The sequence below is a fragment of the Cicer arietinum genome, chromosome 7 (genome assembly GCF_000331145.2).
Source record: "Cicer arietinum cultivar CDC Frontier isolate Library 1 chromosome 7, Cicar.CDCFrontier_v2.0, whole genome shotgun sequence".
Lineage (NCBI taxonomy): Eukaryota > Viridiplantae > Streptophyta > Magnoliopsida > Fabales > Fabaceae > Cicer > Cicer arietinum.
In genome coordinates this window covers 28,752,249-28,768,888 of record NC_021166.2, presented here as the reverse complement: position 1 = coordinate 28,768,888, position 16,640 = coordinate 28,752,249, and the positions used below count along the sequence as shown (strand labels likewise).

Genomic DNA, 16,640 nt, shown 5'->3' with positions numbered 1-16,640 from the left:
CTCTTTCACTTTCTTTTTATTTTATTCTTGCAATTTTCTTTAGCAATTTTTTTTACTTTAGCACACATTTTATTATTACAGTTTTTGCATATAATATTTTGTGGAACTATTCATGTGCCATTAGTTACAATTTATAATACAATAAATATGCGTTAATTGAAACTCATTGCTCATCCATCATTAATGATAACGATTCTTAGTTATCAATTAATATATTAAGTCATTGTAACGGTTTCTCAGGAAATACATACCTACTGTAAATAGTGGAAGTTATTTTATATCTTGAAATAGAAAGAGAATATCATAATCAACTATTTTATTAATTAAAGAGAACTTTAAAGAAATTAATTGGTGTTAAAATTATTTTAGAATATATATTGATTAATTTTATGAATACTTCTCTTTGCATGTGTGAGTTTCTTATGGTTTGATAGTCGTATATATATTTAATTTAATGTGTAATATAAATTATAAATATTATGTTATTTAATTTAATGAATAATATGATTAAATGAGTAAAATAAATTATATATATATATATATATATATATATATATATATATATATATATATATATATATATATAAAAAAACAACATTATTTCAGTATGTTGTTTCATTCATCCAGCTAGTCAATTAAACACACTTTTTAATATTTTTAACCATCCCAATTTCTCTCTAAAATATTCGACTTCTCCGTTTATAGAATTCGTTATTTTGCACCAATCTTCTTCACCATAAGTCCGATTTGAGTGATACCAACATCAAAACGACCGTGTGAACGATGGCTATATTATACCATGATTTTTTTCTTCAGATTTAGGTAAGGTAACTTGATTTAGTTTCGAAAATTGTCTGTTTTAGAGTGTCTTTTCATAATTTATTTTTGACGTTTACCCATAAACTGTCGAGTTAGATTGACTGAAGGACAAGGAGCCAAAGAACATATGCTTTTTCTTGCGGACTCGTATTCCTGTGTGAAAGCGTCGGAAAAAGGTAAGGGTGAGAGGACGTTTAATTTCATGAGTATATTATAATGTGAGATGAACGAGAAAACCGTATTTCCCAACATTTCGTGTGAGATTCGTTACGCACAACGGTAGCCTTATTTAGTAATAATTGAATTAATATGACTAAATATGGTTTGTAGGATTAATATATGCTGCAACTGTGTGGTATATGTGAAGAAAGTTTAAGTTTTTATTTTTAATGTGTTGAAAGTCTTATTTATGATAAATATAAAGTAAAGTATGAAATTTTGTGTTATAAATGATAAAGTTTTAATTTTTATGGCGAATATGAAGTAAAATATGAATTTTTATGTTACATGTAATAGATTTTTATTTTTATGATGAATATGAAAAAAAAAAAGGTTGAATTGTATGTTATATGTGACAAAGTTTTAACCTTGATGATGTATACGAGTTGGAGTTGAATTTTGCTATTATATATGTTAACATGCTAATCTTTATGGTGTATATGATATCAAGTCTTGATTTTTGTGTGTATGTGGTGAAAGTTATAATTTCCATGATTATTTGTCTAAGAATATGTGATACTCATGATAAGGATGTGTGACAAATGATCTTAGTATTATGTGAATAAAATGATGATTTTAAAACGTGATCTGAATGCATATGACATGATTCTTAGTGGGCTGTGTGGAAATATATCTCTTTGATAATATATCATCATATCATGGCATATGCATCTTCGTGAAAGTTGTCTTTGTGGCAAGTTTTTTCCCATTGGTATAAGTGATTTTGTGTGTGGAAGTTGCCTTAGTGACAGGTATTATATCCAGATCATAGTTATTATGAGCATGCATAGCACTTGGTAGATCATATATTACATGCTATATTACAATGTAATATTAAAACATACTATTATATTAGGAGCATGCATAGCACTTGGCATATGATTTTCTATGTAGATCATATTACAATGTAATATAAAAACATACTATTATATCACTTGGTGTTCCATACAAGTGAATAGAAAATACCCACTACTAAACGTTTAGAGACCAATTTTTCGGTCACTAAATTAAGAAAATCGGTCACTAAATCAAATAGTGACCGATTTAGTGACCAATTTAAATCAGTAGCTAAACTGCTAGTCGCTAACTGTTGCAACCAAATTAGCAATCGAATTTAGTGACTGATTTAGCGACCGAATTTAGTGACCAATTTAGCGACCGAATTTAGTGACCGATTTAGTGACTGAATTTTGTGACCAATTTTTGAGACTGAATTAGTGACTAAAGTTTGAGACTTATTTAGCAACTACTTTAAATTAATTTGCTTTATCATTTGTGACAAATTGTTATATTTATAAAATATTTGGTCACCAATTCAGTTTCTAAATATACTGTTTTTTTTTTCATTACTTTAATATCCAAAAGAACAATAAAAATAATTTTTTAATTTAATTTCAATATCTAAAAAATTCATACACCAAAATCATTTAAAAACATTAATCATTTCACCGTATATAACTAAAGAATATAATATATTTAAGTAATATTTCTAAGTACTCAATATTACAAATAAAACTAAAATCTTATTCTAGTTTGCCTTCACAATCTTGTACACATTACTAGTTTGCCTTCACACCAATAAAAGTACACCCCATAATATAAAAACCATTCAAAATAATAAAATAAACAAACATAGCAATTACAAATACAAAAAAAAATGTCAAATACAATATTTCTTTTATTCAATAATAAAAATCCAAATAATTAGAATCAGTGGAAAACTATCTCTATTTGTTGTGTAATGCAGTGGTAGCACTAGGTCAGTAGCAAAGTAAACAGATAAAATTAGTGGAAAACTGCAACTTCATCTCTTGAAGTGTTTGAGCAGGTTCTTAATACTCATAATAACACTATGATCTTCATTATCCCTGACTTGTACACTCACTTGAAACAATGAAACAACTCTTAATTTCATATTGGGTATAAAAAGACTCAAAAGAAGCCACAATATTAAAAAACACATGGGGAAGTTACCATAGAAAAAGTTTATATAAAACACAGGTAACAGACTCAATATACAAAAAAATTATGATTGAAAATAATAAAAATGATTACATGTTGCAACTGCAGCAGTGAGAGTTAGGATGTCACTTGCACTTGTACCACTCATGGCAGAACTAATAACATTGTACTATTAAGATCTTCTTTCTTAGCTCCCATTGCTTCAGCTACTATTGCACACTGGGCAACAACCAAAATAGAAGCAGAAGCTATTGTTGCATCTTTATCTTCATTGATTCCTCCTTTTTTGAATTTTTAGAAGCAATAGCAGAAAGTGTTGCTGCAACACTTGCAATTGACATTGCTGCATGCACCTCTGCTCTGTGCAATCTCTGTTCCTCTTTCCTCTTCATCTTTCTTTCATTAAACCATTTCTTTATTGACATGCTTTTTATTGGTATTATCTGTCTTCAACCATTATTTGGACTGCAACATAATTAATTTTTTTAATACGGTTGAAACTGTAATGTAATCGCAGTTGAGGTTATATAGATCACATTTGACTGCGATTCTCTACAATATTAAAAAATTGGTATGCGACTGCAACTGTAATTCAATTCAGGGTGCATAGCTTACCCATTTTTTTCTTAAACTGCTAACTGCACAACTATAACTAAACTGTAATATTAAAGATTACTTACCCATTTTTTTCTTAAACTGCTATTGTAATTCAATTCAGGGTGCATTGCTTGTTGCATCCATATCCATGACTGAAAAAACAGAAGATAAAAAGAATTATTTTGTTCTCAAAAGGTCTTGTTTAACTATTTAACAGAATTATTAGATGATTTTATTGTGTAAATTCCTTATTTCCTTAATATCATTAGACTTCAATGGAGGTATAGACATGAAATGGTGCTACTAGGCTCTAATTGCTTCATAGGGTTATCAAATAGAACAAATGATCCAAGTTGTGACCCAGGCTTCAAATATTGAATAACAATTATAAAATCAAAATAAAGTAAGTAGCAATCCATTGAAACCAAAGCAAATGTTTAGAAAACAAAATACAAAATTTAAGTAGAAATTCAGAAGAAAATTAAGAAACTATCTGAAAGTGTGCTTAGGACTCACCAGATGTAGGTTAGGGTTCCTGCGATTTGAAAAAGAAAATAAATTAAGAAATGAGAAACCATGGAAGGTGATTAGGGTTCATGCGATTTAGGAAAAAAAACAGAGAGGCAAAATGCAAAATGGTGGAAGGTGATTAGGGTTCGTGCTACTATTGATATTTTGGGGCTATCACTACCACGTAACTGGCGTTTACTGGGGACATTGAAGGTTGCGAAGATGGAGATGCTAATGGAACGGGAGATGGTGTTTATTGAGGCCTTAAAGATGATGGAGATGAAGGAGAAAGTGAATGGAGGATGAAGGAGAACGGCAAGAACGAAAAATGGAGGCACTAGGGTTTGCAAGGATGAAGGAGAAATTTTGGAACTACTCAATACTCCGAGTTGTTTATGGTAGTATACTTTGAGTTGTTTATGGTAGTGTGAAATATGTTTTGGCATTATCATATTTTTATACTTAATATTATCATATTTTTAAGCATATGTCTGGGTGTATTTTAAATTTTTTTTTTATGATATGTATTTGTTTGTAAATAAAAATTATTTAATTTCTAAATTGGTTGTTAAATCTAATTTTTTAGATATAGAGATTCAGAAAAATCTAGTTTTAAAAGAAGAAAAAAGATTTTGATTGGTCTCTAAATCGGTCGCTAATAAATTGGTTTCTGAATCGGTCGCTAAAATATATTCGTGACTACTTTAGAGACACATTTAGTTTTAGTTAACTATTACAAATATTTTGTCTACAAAAATTATTTCACATTTTTCTTTTTTTTATTAATAAAGAAAATTAAATTATGTAATTAAAAAATAGTTAGCGACCGATTTAGTGCCGAAATAATATTTAGTTTTAAGATTTAAAATTTCAGTCTCTATTTTGGTCGCTAGTGTGAAATACAAATTTTCTATTAGTAATATTTAGCTATTGAATTTTTGGTCGCTAAAATTCAGTTGCTATTTCAGTCACTAAATTTCATTAGCGACAGATTTAGTGACGAAAAAATATTTAGTTTCTAAATTCAAAATTATGGTCTCTATTTCGGTCGCTGGTGTGACTGAAAATAATCGGTCTCTAAATCGGTCACTATAGGCGAAAATTCAAGTAGTGACCAGACACAAAGTTCATTTTCTAAATATCAAAAATCAAATCTTGTTATTTCCTAATATGGTTTTTTTTAGTTTAATTTATATGCATTATCGATCATATGAATGATTTTATAAGTAGTTAATAAGAAAGTCAGACTTTATTGATGATTTATCAATTATGATTGATTGACAATGGATAAATATTTTACACTGACAATATATAATTAGAGTTTTAAACAATATGTTGTTATCATGAGGATGTTTTGTAGTATGTGAAGCGATGAAATCACATCCTAACGGTCTACGTATTAAACGATTATTTAGTTGTCTAATTTTAGTGTTTGTACATAGTTAAAAGAACCAAAATAACAACAAATAATGCTCAACAAAACAAATTTTTGTATGTACATGAAAATGTGTTGGAAAATGTCAATTAATTATCTATCATAACACTTTACAAGATTCAAAATAGTTAATTCATGTGCAAGCAATAAAACTAAGATAGTCACGACAAACTATGTTCGGCACAACCAAACTTCTGTTTGTGGATGCGTATAAGTTAGAAAACACAAGTTAAATCTCTTTAGCATCATCCTCGCATTTTGTTTTCTTGGAAATGTTGTTTCAAGTGTTGATTCTCTCCCATATGAAACTATTTTCAACTTTGGTGACTCTATAAGCGATACTGGGAATGCTATGGCTTTCCATCGTGACCATCCCATGCCTAGCGATAGTCCTTATGGCTCAACATACTTCAAACATCCAGTTGGACGTTTGTCGAATGGACGACTTATCATAGACTTTATAGGTATTTTTACTCAAACATGCTCTACCTATTAAGGTTGTTTACATTCTTCAAAATCAAAAATAACATTGGTTCCTTTTTTATCAATAATTCACTTAATTATGGCCATTCAAATTGTAGCTGAGCCGTATGGACTGCCATTTTTGCCAGCCGTAAAAAATCTTACTAAAGACCAAGACATCAGGAAAGGAGTGAATTTTGAGGTTGCTGGTTCCACTGCACTTGAAGAATTGTATTTCACAAATTATGGAGTTATGGTACCAGCGACAAATAACTCACTAAGTGTTCAACTTGGATGGTTTAAGGAGCTAAAATCCTCCCTCTGTAAAAACATAGAAGGTTTTACTATAACTCCTTGATTATTAGTAGTATTTTTTTTATAATTATAATTATGTTTTCTCAATATTTTTAACATAATTGTTGTTCCACTATGTAACAGAGTGTGATGTCTACTTCAAAAAATCATTGTTTCTTGTTGGAGAGATAGGTGGAAATGATGTTATTCAGTATGCTTTCGGTCAGAAAACTATTACAGAAATTCGAGAAATTGTCCCCATCATAGTAGAAGCAATTGCAAATACTACCTCTGTATGTTATGTCAAATTTAAGTATTTGAATGATTGATCTAATCATAAGAAATTAGATTTCATTAAAGATATATTCGAATGAATCATGGACATGAGTACATATAACAAATATTTTGTTTGATTTTCTTTCCATTTATTAGGCGTTAATTGAAGAAGGAGCGATTGAGCTTGTGGTTCCTGGGAACTTTCCAATAGGGTGTAATGCTGCTTTTTTGACAATGGTTGATAGTAAGAAGAAAGAAGACTTTGATGAATTTGGGTGCTTGATAGCTTACAATAATTTAATCGAATACTTTAACGAGCAACTCAAAAATGCCATAAAGACATTACAACAAAAGAATTCTCAAGCCAAAATAATATATTTTGACTACTACAATGATGCCAAACGTTTATATCAAGCACCACAACAATATGGTGTGTGTTGTTCTTACATTCTTTAATCGAAAAATAATTATTTGTCAATTTTTTGTTAAATTCATTTAAACTTTCACTTTGTTCTATGTACATTGTAGGCTTTACTTCTGACAAAAATGAGATTTTGAAAGCATGTTGTGGATTAGATGGACCATACAATGTCAATTTTAATGTTCCATGTGGAGGGCCAGGTACGAAAGTTTGTTCAGACACCTCAAAACTAATAAATTGGGATGGAGCTCACTTAACTGAAGCTGCTTATAGGATGATAGCAAAGGGATTAGTTGAAGGCCCTTTTGCAAATCCTTCTCTTCAAACTCCACCTTTCAAGATAGCTTAGAAATGAGAATGTTGGGGGAAAAAATAAAAGAATATTTAATGAATTCAAAATAGGAGAAGACTTTATCTATGTGAAAAAGAACTCTAAATTAATTCCATTAATAAAATTCAAAGTTATTTTCTCTCTTCTGTTACCTAAAAAGTCTATATATAAGCAACAATAATATTAACGGGTCTAATTAACTTTGTCGCAATATGTATATATACATTTGAACATTTAGTAACTAATTCTACCAACTTCTATAAACTACTTGAGACAAGTCAATAATTATTCAGTTTGGCCGGAATCCTACTGCCAAGGAAATTTAAATCTATTAACAGAGAAGGGATGTTTTATGGATTAAGTTTTAAGAAGCACTCGATTCTTCATTTCATATTGTTTCAATACTTAAATAACTACACATGACGAATGATGAATTCTTCATTCAATAATGTTAGTGTTCAGTCTCATTGGGTGTGTAGAGAGATGCAGAGATGCAAAACTAGTTTGCATATGAATCTAGAAATCAGAACCACAATGTTAGCAAGAGTAGTTGAAATCCAGACTAAGATTATTAAAAAGGAAGCATTGTTATCGAGGATTCTAGTATATACCATCACATCTAAACTTGTCACTATCAATCAACAGAAAAATATAATTTTGGTATTTTAATTATTTATAGAATGTTCAACGTTTTTAACTTCTAATTTTTTCACTCCCTCTTTCGAAACATTAGAAAAATTACTTTGATCTTCGAAAATTTCCAATTCTTTGAAATAAAAAATAAGTGGCACTCGAAAATTTAAAAGTTCTGAAACATAAAATTTTTAGAATATTTGAAAGTTTTCGAAATGGCAATTTCTAGAAATTTTGAAACTTTCGAAATAGAAAATTCTAGAATTTTCGAAACTTTTCAAGAATTAAAAACTTTAGAAATAGAAAAATTTCGAAACTTTCCAAATTTTCGAAATGTAATCCTTATTTCAAAAATTTAAAACTTCCTAACGTTTCGAAAATTTGAAACTTGCGAAACTATCAATTTTAAAACTTATTATAAATGATTAAAAGAGTAAAATTGTTTTATCATGTGTCTTGGGGTGGCAAGTACAGTTGTAGGAGTGCAGAATGTGATCCTCATTGTTATTGCAGTTCGTCGGCCGATGACAAACGACGAAGAAGAAGTTCGCGAGTTAGGTTTTTTTAGAAGAAGATTGAAATATTTGAGGGTTAATTTTAGATTAAAAAATATTAGATTTTAATTATATTGGGGATTTAAGTTTAAATTAAAAAATTATGTTTTAATTATATTTAGATTTAATAGTGTTATAAATTTTGTAATAAAAGTTGGATGAAAGTACTATTTTAAAATAAAATTATATATATAGGAAGGTTAACAAAAAAAAACATACAACTACTAATTGTATTATTTATATAATATCCTTTTGTTAATTCATGTATTCGAAATAGAATGGATTTAGTTTTTTTAGAAGGGTTAACTAATTCTTATTACTTACCATAAAGTATAGTAAATGGTTGTGTCAAATATATGTGAATGTTGTAAATCTCTAACACCAAACTTAATTCCTAATTATCTAGAATTGAATCTTGTGATTTCTAATGCTAATTTTTTTTATATAATATATAGTTTATGCATAAAAAATATTATGTACCAATAAAAAACCAAATAAATAAATCTAATTCAAACTACATTTTATTAGGTCAAAACAGTGTCAAGAAATAATGGAGAGTGATACGCTACAAAAAAAAAACATAGGGGTATAGTGAGGACTAAATTTGGCACGTTATTATGTCAATTTCAGCCGCCACTAAATAGCAGAATGGTGTCTTCAATTCAGTCGTAAATTTGAGTTCTGCTTAGATTAAAAGAGTTGTATGTTGGAAGTTATAGTTAGAAGTATCATATTAGACAATTTTTTTTAAACCTTAGTTTTGTTGTTTACAAAAATGGCACTTTCAACAAACCATGTCTTGAAGTACGGATAAATCATAATGACATGTGTGTTATTTTAATGACCCGTAAATTTACTTTTTAATTATTGCAATAGTAGATCAAATATTGAAATCTTAACATTAAAAATATGATATTTTAAAATTAATCTTTGTTAAGAAATTTTCATATTTAGTCGTATTATAAAATATTAAAAACATTAATCATTGAATATAATATATTTCATTTATTTCATAATAAAGGATAAATTAAGAAAACCTAATGTTTAATCACATTATGACATCAATTATTTAAAAATAATTTTTATTAACGCAGACTATGCAATAAGATTTTATATTTAATGGATGATTGCAATTATAATTAGTGTTACTTATTTGAAAAACAATTATAATTAGAGTTTTAAACAATATATTGTTATCATGAGGATGTTTTGTAGTATGTGAAGCGATGAAATCACATCCTAACGGTCTACGTATTAAACAATTATTTAGTTGTCTAATTTTAGTGTTTGTACATAGTTAAAAGAACCAAAATAACAATAAATAATGCTCAACAAAACAAATTTTTGCATGTATATGACAATTTGTTGGAAAATGTCAATTAATTATCTATCATAACACTTTACAAGATTCAAAATAGTTAATTCATGTGCAAGCAATAAAACTAAGATAGTCACGACAAACTATGTTCGGCACAACCAAACTTGTGTTTGTGGATGCGTATAAGTTGAAAAACACAAGTTAAATACTAAAGATACAACTTTACAAGAATTAAAATAGTTAAATCATTTATATTAAACAACCTAGATAATTTACTATATTACGAGGCAAGGCGTTAGTGCCGCTATATATAAAGCTTATCAAACCCATTTGTCAAACACTCATCACCACATATATCAATATTGATCATAAAAAATAAATAACACCATGAAGATCTTTAATCTCTTTAGCATCATCCTCACATTTTGTTTTCTTGGAAATGTTGTTTCAAGTGTTGATTCTCTCCCATATGAAACTATTTTCAACTTTGGTGACTCTATAAGCGATACTGGGAATGCTATGGCTTTCCATCGTGACCATCCCATGCCTAGCGATAGTCCTTATGGCTACACATACTTCAAACATCCAGCTGGACGTTTTTTGAATGGACGACTTATCATAGACTTTATAGGTATTTTTACTCAAACACGCTCTACCTATTAAGGTTGTTTACATTCTTCAAAATCAAAAATAACATTGGTTCATTTTATATCAATAATTCACTTAATTGTGGCCATTCAAATTGTAGCTGAGGCGTATGGACTGCCATTTTTGCCAGCCGTAAAAAATCTTACTAAAGACCAAGACATCAGGAAAGGAGTGAATTTTGCGGTTGCTGGTTCCACTGCACTTGAAGAATTGTTTTTCACAAGTCATGGAGTTATGGTACCAGCGACAAATAACTCACTAAGTGTTCAACTTGGATGGTTTAAGGAGCTAAAATCCTCCCTCTGTAAAAACATAGAAGGTTTTACTATAACTCCTTGATTATTAGTAGTATTTTTTTATAATTATAATTATGTTTTCTCAATATTTTTAACATAATTGTTGTTCCACTATGTAACAGAGTGTGATGTCTACTTCAAAAAATCATTGTTTCTTGTTGGAGAGATAGGTGGAAATGATGTTATTCAGTATGCTTTCGGTCAGAAAACTATTACAGAAATTCGAGAAATTGTCCCCATCATAGTAGAAGCAATTGCAAATACTACCTCTGTATGTTATGTCAAATTTAAGTATTTGAATGATTGATCTAATCATAAGAAATTAGATTTCATTAAAGATATATTCGAATGAATCATGGACATGAGTACATATAACAAATATTTTGTTTGATTTTCTTTCCATTTATTAGGCGTTAATTGAAGAAGGAGCGATTGAGCTTGTGGTTCCTGGGAACTTTCCAATAGGGTGTAATGCTGCTTTTTTGACAATGGTTGATAGTAAGAAGAAAGAAGACTTTGATGAATTTGGGTGTTTGGTAGCTTACAATAATTTAGTTGAATACTTTAACGAGCAACTCAAAAATGCCATAAAGACATTACAACAAAAGAATTCTCAAGCCAAAATAATATATTTTGACTACTACAATGATGCCAAACGTTTATATCAAGCACCACAACAATATGGTGTGTGTTGTTCTTACATTCTTTAATCGAAAAATAATTATTTGTCAATTTTTTGTTAAATTCATTTAAACTTTCACTTTGTTCTATGTACATTGTAGGCTTTACTTCCGACAAAAATGAGATTTTGAAAGCATGTTGTGGATTAGATGGACCATACAATGTCAATTTTAATGTTCCATGTGGAGGGCCAGGTACGAAAGTTTGTTCAGACACCTCAAAACTAATAAATTGGGATGGAGCTCACTTAACTGAAGCTGCTTATAGGATGATAGCAAAGGGATTAGTTGAAGGCCCTTTTGCAAATCCTTCTCTTCAAACTCCACCTTTCAAGATAGCTTAGAAATGAGAATGTTGGGGGAAAAAATAAAAGAATATTTAATGAATTCAAAATAGGAGAAGACTTTATCTATGTAAAAAAGAACACCAAATTTATTCCATAAATAAAGTCTATATAACCAACAATAGTATTAACGGGTCTCATTAACTTTGTCGCAATATGTGTATATACATTTGAAGTTCACGTTTTTAATGTCTGTGGCAATGGTGTGTGTACAATGTAAAAGATCGGTTATATTTTAGTTGAAGTGAAGTTACCTATTGGGTTAAAAGTCAACTTTCATTTGCCATTGGTCATTTCATCATGACATCAAATTATCAAATTATTTTCTCTCTTCAGTTACTTAAAAAGTCATATAAGCAACAATAATATTAACAGATCTAATTAACTATGTCGCAATATGTATATATACATTCGAACATTTAGTAACTAATTCTACAAACTACTTGAGACAAGTCAATGATTATTTAGATTGGTCGGAATCCTGCTGCCAAGGAAATTTAAATCTATTAACAGAGAAGGGATGTTTTATGGATTAAGTTTTAAGAAGCACCCGATTATTCATTTCATATTGCTTCAATCTCATTGGGTGTGTAGAGAGATGCTGAGATAAAAAAACCAGAATGTTAGCAAGAGTAGTTGAAATTCAGACTAAGATTATTACAAAGGAATTATTTTTATCGAGGATTCTATTATACACCATCACATCTAAACCTGTCACCCCTAATCAACATAAAAATACAATTTTGCAATTTTATTATCTATAGAATGTTCAAAGTTCACGTTTTTAATGTATGTGGCAATGGTGTGTGTACAATGTAAAAGATCGGTTATATTTTAGTTGAAGCGAAGTTACATATTGGGTTAAAAGTCAACTTTCATTTGCCATTGGTCATTTCATCATGACATCAAATTATCTAAGCATATTTAGATTATCTAAAATGAATCAAGTGTAAATTGAAAAAATCAAATGTTGTTATTTTAACAAATTCATAATTAGATATAATGTACTTGCTATATCTACTTTTAATTTATTATTGACTGATTGAGATTATTCATTCTAGTCTCTTAGGAGTCTATCTTTTTGAAGCATATCAACTATTGTTACGGGAGAAGAAGAGAGCAAGCTGAGACAGAAGAAAAAAAAGGAGGCAATAGTTGGTAAGAAAAAGAGATAGAGTTGAAAAATGGAGAAATTTGAAAACTTACGATTTTATCCACAAAACATTGACACAAAGATACAATTACCCTCGATTTAGATGAGTTGTCAGAAAACTAAATAAGGGTAGTGATGGTTTTTCCATAAATTATAAAGCTAACAAATGTAACATAAACAAGTACTAAATTGAATTAAATTTAAAATATGAAGTTAAAAATTTTAAACTTAAATATGCAATTAGTCACTACAAAATACAAAAACAATTTTATTTATTTAAGTCCCAACAAAATGCAAGCATTTTCATTTTAGTCTCAAATACTTAACACTATTAGTTTTTAACATTTAAATAATTAACGACTTTAAAATTAAATATGCAATTAATCTCTATCAAAAATCAAGAAATTTGATTTTAGACGCTTCAAACAAAAAATAAAATCAGTTTAAGTCTCTACAAAATGTAAGAAATTTGATTTTACTTCCCACATAATAAAAAAATTGTTTTAGTCATACAAGAAATTTGACCTATATAATAATAATAATAATAATAATAATAATAATAAGAAAAATAATAATAATAATAATAATAATAATAATAATAATAATAATAATAATAATAATAATAATAATTCATTTTTGTCTCATTTACTATGTTTGTAAATAAGGCTTAAAGATATGATTGGTCCTTTTAAGTATGTATTTTTTGGGTTTAGTCCTGCATGTTTGTTTATTTGATTATTGTCCTAGTAAATATTTTTGTTTTTTGGTAGTTGCTCTTTTGTTTTAATCCCTTCAAAATTGGTCTCTACAATTCCTTATATCTCTAATAATTGAGGGACTAAAATCAAATATTATATATATATATATATATTGTAGAGATTCATTTTAATAAAAATTAATTTTAGAGGGACTAAAACCAAAGAGCAAGGACCGAAAACAAACAAAAATATATTTACAGAGACAAAAATCAAACAAAAAACTTACGGGGAATAAAACAAAGGTTAATTTTTATTTAGATCAAGATATAAAAAAGGTTAATTTTGATTAATTACGAACATTTATCATGTATATGGATTATATGTTTCAATTGCTTCCTAAGTGTCTCATTTTCAAACAAACAACGTGAAAAAAATTATGGTTAGTGAATTGTAATTGTTTTCACTTTTATGCTGGTGATATTAAAAAAACACTAATTTTAAGTAATCCTTTATTGACAAAAATTTATCCGTGCATGGTTTTTATAATACATTTGTAATTAATATATTAATATTATTTTCATTTTTATTTAGAAAATATAAAATAATATTAAATTTAACTAATTGATTAGTGACAAACATTTGTTTTGTGTATGAATTGTACACTCCAACAATTTCTTTAGCGACTCATTTTTCAGAAAACGTAAATAAATTGAAGTGTGAAAAAATTATTGTTGTATTATAATTGTTCTTATTTTTTATGTTGACGATATTAATAAAACACTAATTTTAACTAATTCTTTATTGGAAATTTTTTGTCTTCATATATAATTTTTAGGCTTAATTGCACTTTTGGTCCGCCTATTTTAGGTGAATCGCAAAAGTAGTCCTCTAATTTTGTTTGTCCCCAGTTTTGGCCCCCAAACAAAATTTGAATCCAAATCATGATGAGTTGTCATTTTTTTAATGACGTGTCAAAAAAGGGTGACATGGCAGACTCCTATGTGCATTAAAGTTATTATTATATTATTTCAAATTAAAAAATTCAATTTATATTTTTAAAAACTATTATTATATTGTTCCAAATTTTAAAATAATTGTCAAAATTAAGTTAAAAAAACAACACCTAAAATCATGAACCCTAAATAGATCAAAATCAAAATCAAATGAAATGGTGAAGCATGAACCAACGTGAACCCTAAATCAAAAAAACAACCTCAATTCAACAGAAGCTGTTCGTGAACCATTTTCATCAAAATCGACCACTTCCCTTTTCTTCATCATCATCATTCGACAAAATGTTAAGAACCTACCTGAATGTTAAAAACCAGAACTGAACTAGCAAGGACCTAACTGTTAAAAACCAGAACAAAACTAAATGTTAAGAACCTAACTAAATGTTAAAAACTAGAACCTAACTGAACCAGAACTGAACTAGCAGAACAAAACCAGAACAAAACTGCTTCAGATGAACATCATGTTAAAATCAGAACTAAACTGAACCAACAGAACAACATGTAACTGAACCATAATGCAGAACATCATACAACAGTAGCAATAATGCAGAACATCAATAATGTCAAATACCAATAATGCAGTTAAAATCAAGTTTTATACTTATAATAAGGTGAAACGTACGATTCTGGATCAGCTTTGTTGTGCCATATACAAACAAGAGCATGGCAACATGAAATACCGGTCAAATCCCACTTACGACAAAGCACAAGTTTTTGTGTGTAGATTTACTGTATAAGTATCTATACCATTTGTGACACTAAACAAGTTAAAATCATCATCTCCATGCCAATTTGGGAACTAACCCACATCTGCTCTTTTTGCCTTTTCCAATATTTGTTGAATCCTAGGACATATATTGCCTCTATATCATAGCACGAGTTCTTTTTGTTTGACAATCCTTACTGTAATGTAATGTTTCAATCCTTCAAGTAATGTTATGATAGGCTTATCTCTATACTCCAATACAACCATGCTGAAAGCCTCACACATGTTGTTTACTTGGAGATCACATTGCGTATCAGTGCGAAATGTTGACCTAGTCCACAAAGATGGTGGGAGTTGCATCATGTCTTTCCAAACATTGTAGGCTTTACTTCCGACAAAAATGAGATTTTGAAAGCATGTTGTGGATTAGATGGACCATACAATGTCAATTTTAATGTTCCATGTGGAGGGCCAGGTACGAAAGTTTGTTCAGACACCTCAAAACTAATAAATTGGGATGGAGCTCACTTAACTGAAGCTGCTTATAGGATGATAGCAAAGGGATTAGTTGAAGGCCCTTTTGCAAATCCTTCTCTTCAAACTCCACCTTTCAAGATAGCTTAGAAATGAGAATGTTGGGGGAAAAAATAAAAGAATATTTAATGAATTCAAAATAGGAGAAGACTTTATCTATGTGAAAAAGAACTCTAAATTAATTCCATTAATAAAATTCAAAGTTATTTTCTCTCTTCTGTTACCTAAAAAGTCTATATATAAGCAACAATAATATTAACGGTCTAATTAACTTTGTCGCAATATGTATATATACATTTGAACATTTAGTAACTAATTCTACCAACTTCTATAAACTACTTGAGACAAGTCAATAATTATTCAGTTTGGCCGGAATCCTGCTGCCAAGGAAATTTAAATCTATTAACAGAGAAGGGATGTTTTATGGATTAAGTTTTAAGAAGCACTCGATTCTTCATTTCATATTGCTTCAATACTTACATAACTACACATGACGAATGATGAATTCTTCATTCAATAATGTTAGTGTTCAGTCTCATTGGGTGTGTAGAGAGATGCTGAGATGCAAAACATAATAATAATAATAAATTAAGGTATAACAATAAATTAGGGTGTTACACTTGTCACTATCAATCAACAGAAAAATATAATTTTGGTATTTTAACTATTTATAGAATGTTCAACTTTTTTAACTTCTAATTTTTTCACTCCCTCTTTCGAAACATTAGAAAAATTAC

At 28.8% G+C, this 16,640-nt stretch overlaps 2 protein-coding genes across 2 annotated transcripts; both read left to right on the top strand.

Moving 5' to 3' along the window:
• Positions 1 to 5,478: 5,478 nt before the first annotated feature.
• LOC101495114 (GDSL esterase/lipase At5g45910-like) lies at positions 5,479 to 7,344 on the top strand. The gene is made up of 6 exons (XM_073363528.1): positions 5,479 to 5,503; positions 5,758 to 6,006; positions 6,124 to 6,342; positions 6,443 to 6,591; positions 6,731 to 7,004; positions 7,103 to 7,344. Exons 1-6 carry the CDS (start codon positions 5,479 to 5,481, stop codon positions 7,342 to 7,344), a joined length of 1,158 nt encoding a protein of 385 aa, XP_073219629.1.
• Positions 7,345 to 10,218: 2,874 nt separating this feature from the next.
• LOC101494155 (GDSL esterase/lipase At5g45910-like) lies at positions 10,219 to 11,799 on the top strand. Its single transcript, XM_004516395.3, has 5 exons — positions 10,219 to 10,462; positions 10,580 to 10,798; positions 10,898 to 11,046; positions 11,186 to 11,459; positions 11,558 to 11,799. Exons 1-5 carry the CDS (start codon positions 10,219 to 10,221, stop codon positions 11,797 to 11,799), a joined length of 1,128 nt encoding a protein of 375 aa, XP_004516452.1.
• Positions 11,800 to 16,640: the final 4,841 nt, after the last annotated feature.

What these genes read in the sequence shown, in the direction of transcription:
- LOC101494155 (XM_004516395.3), top strand. Translation starts at nt 10,219, where the DNA reads ATGAAGATCTTTAATCTCTTTAGCATCATCCTCACATTTTGTTTTCTT. An exon ending in ACTTATCATAGACTTTATAG is followed by an intron (nt 10,463 to 10,579) that starts GTATTTTTACTC and finishes TTCAAATTGTAG; the next exon opens with CTGAGGCGTATGGACTGCCA. An exon ending in CAATTGCAAATACTACCTCT is followed by an intron (nt 11,047 to 11,185) that starts GTATGTTATGTC and finishes TCCATTTATTAG; the next exon opens with GCGTTAATTGAAGAAGGAGC.
- LOC101495114 (XM_073363528.1), top strand. Translation starts at nt 5,479, where the DNA reads ATGAAATCACATCCTAACGGTCTAC. An exon ending in ATCACATCCTAACGGTCTAC is followed by an intron (nt 5,504 to 5,757) that starts GTATTAAACGAT and finishes GATGCGTATAAG; the next exon opens with TTAGAAAACACAAGTTAAAT. An exon ending in TCAAGCACCACAACAATATG is followed by an intron (nt 7,005 to 7,102) that starts GTGTGTGTTGTT and finishes TGTACATTGTAG; the next exon opens with GCTTTACTTCTGACAAAAAT.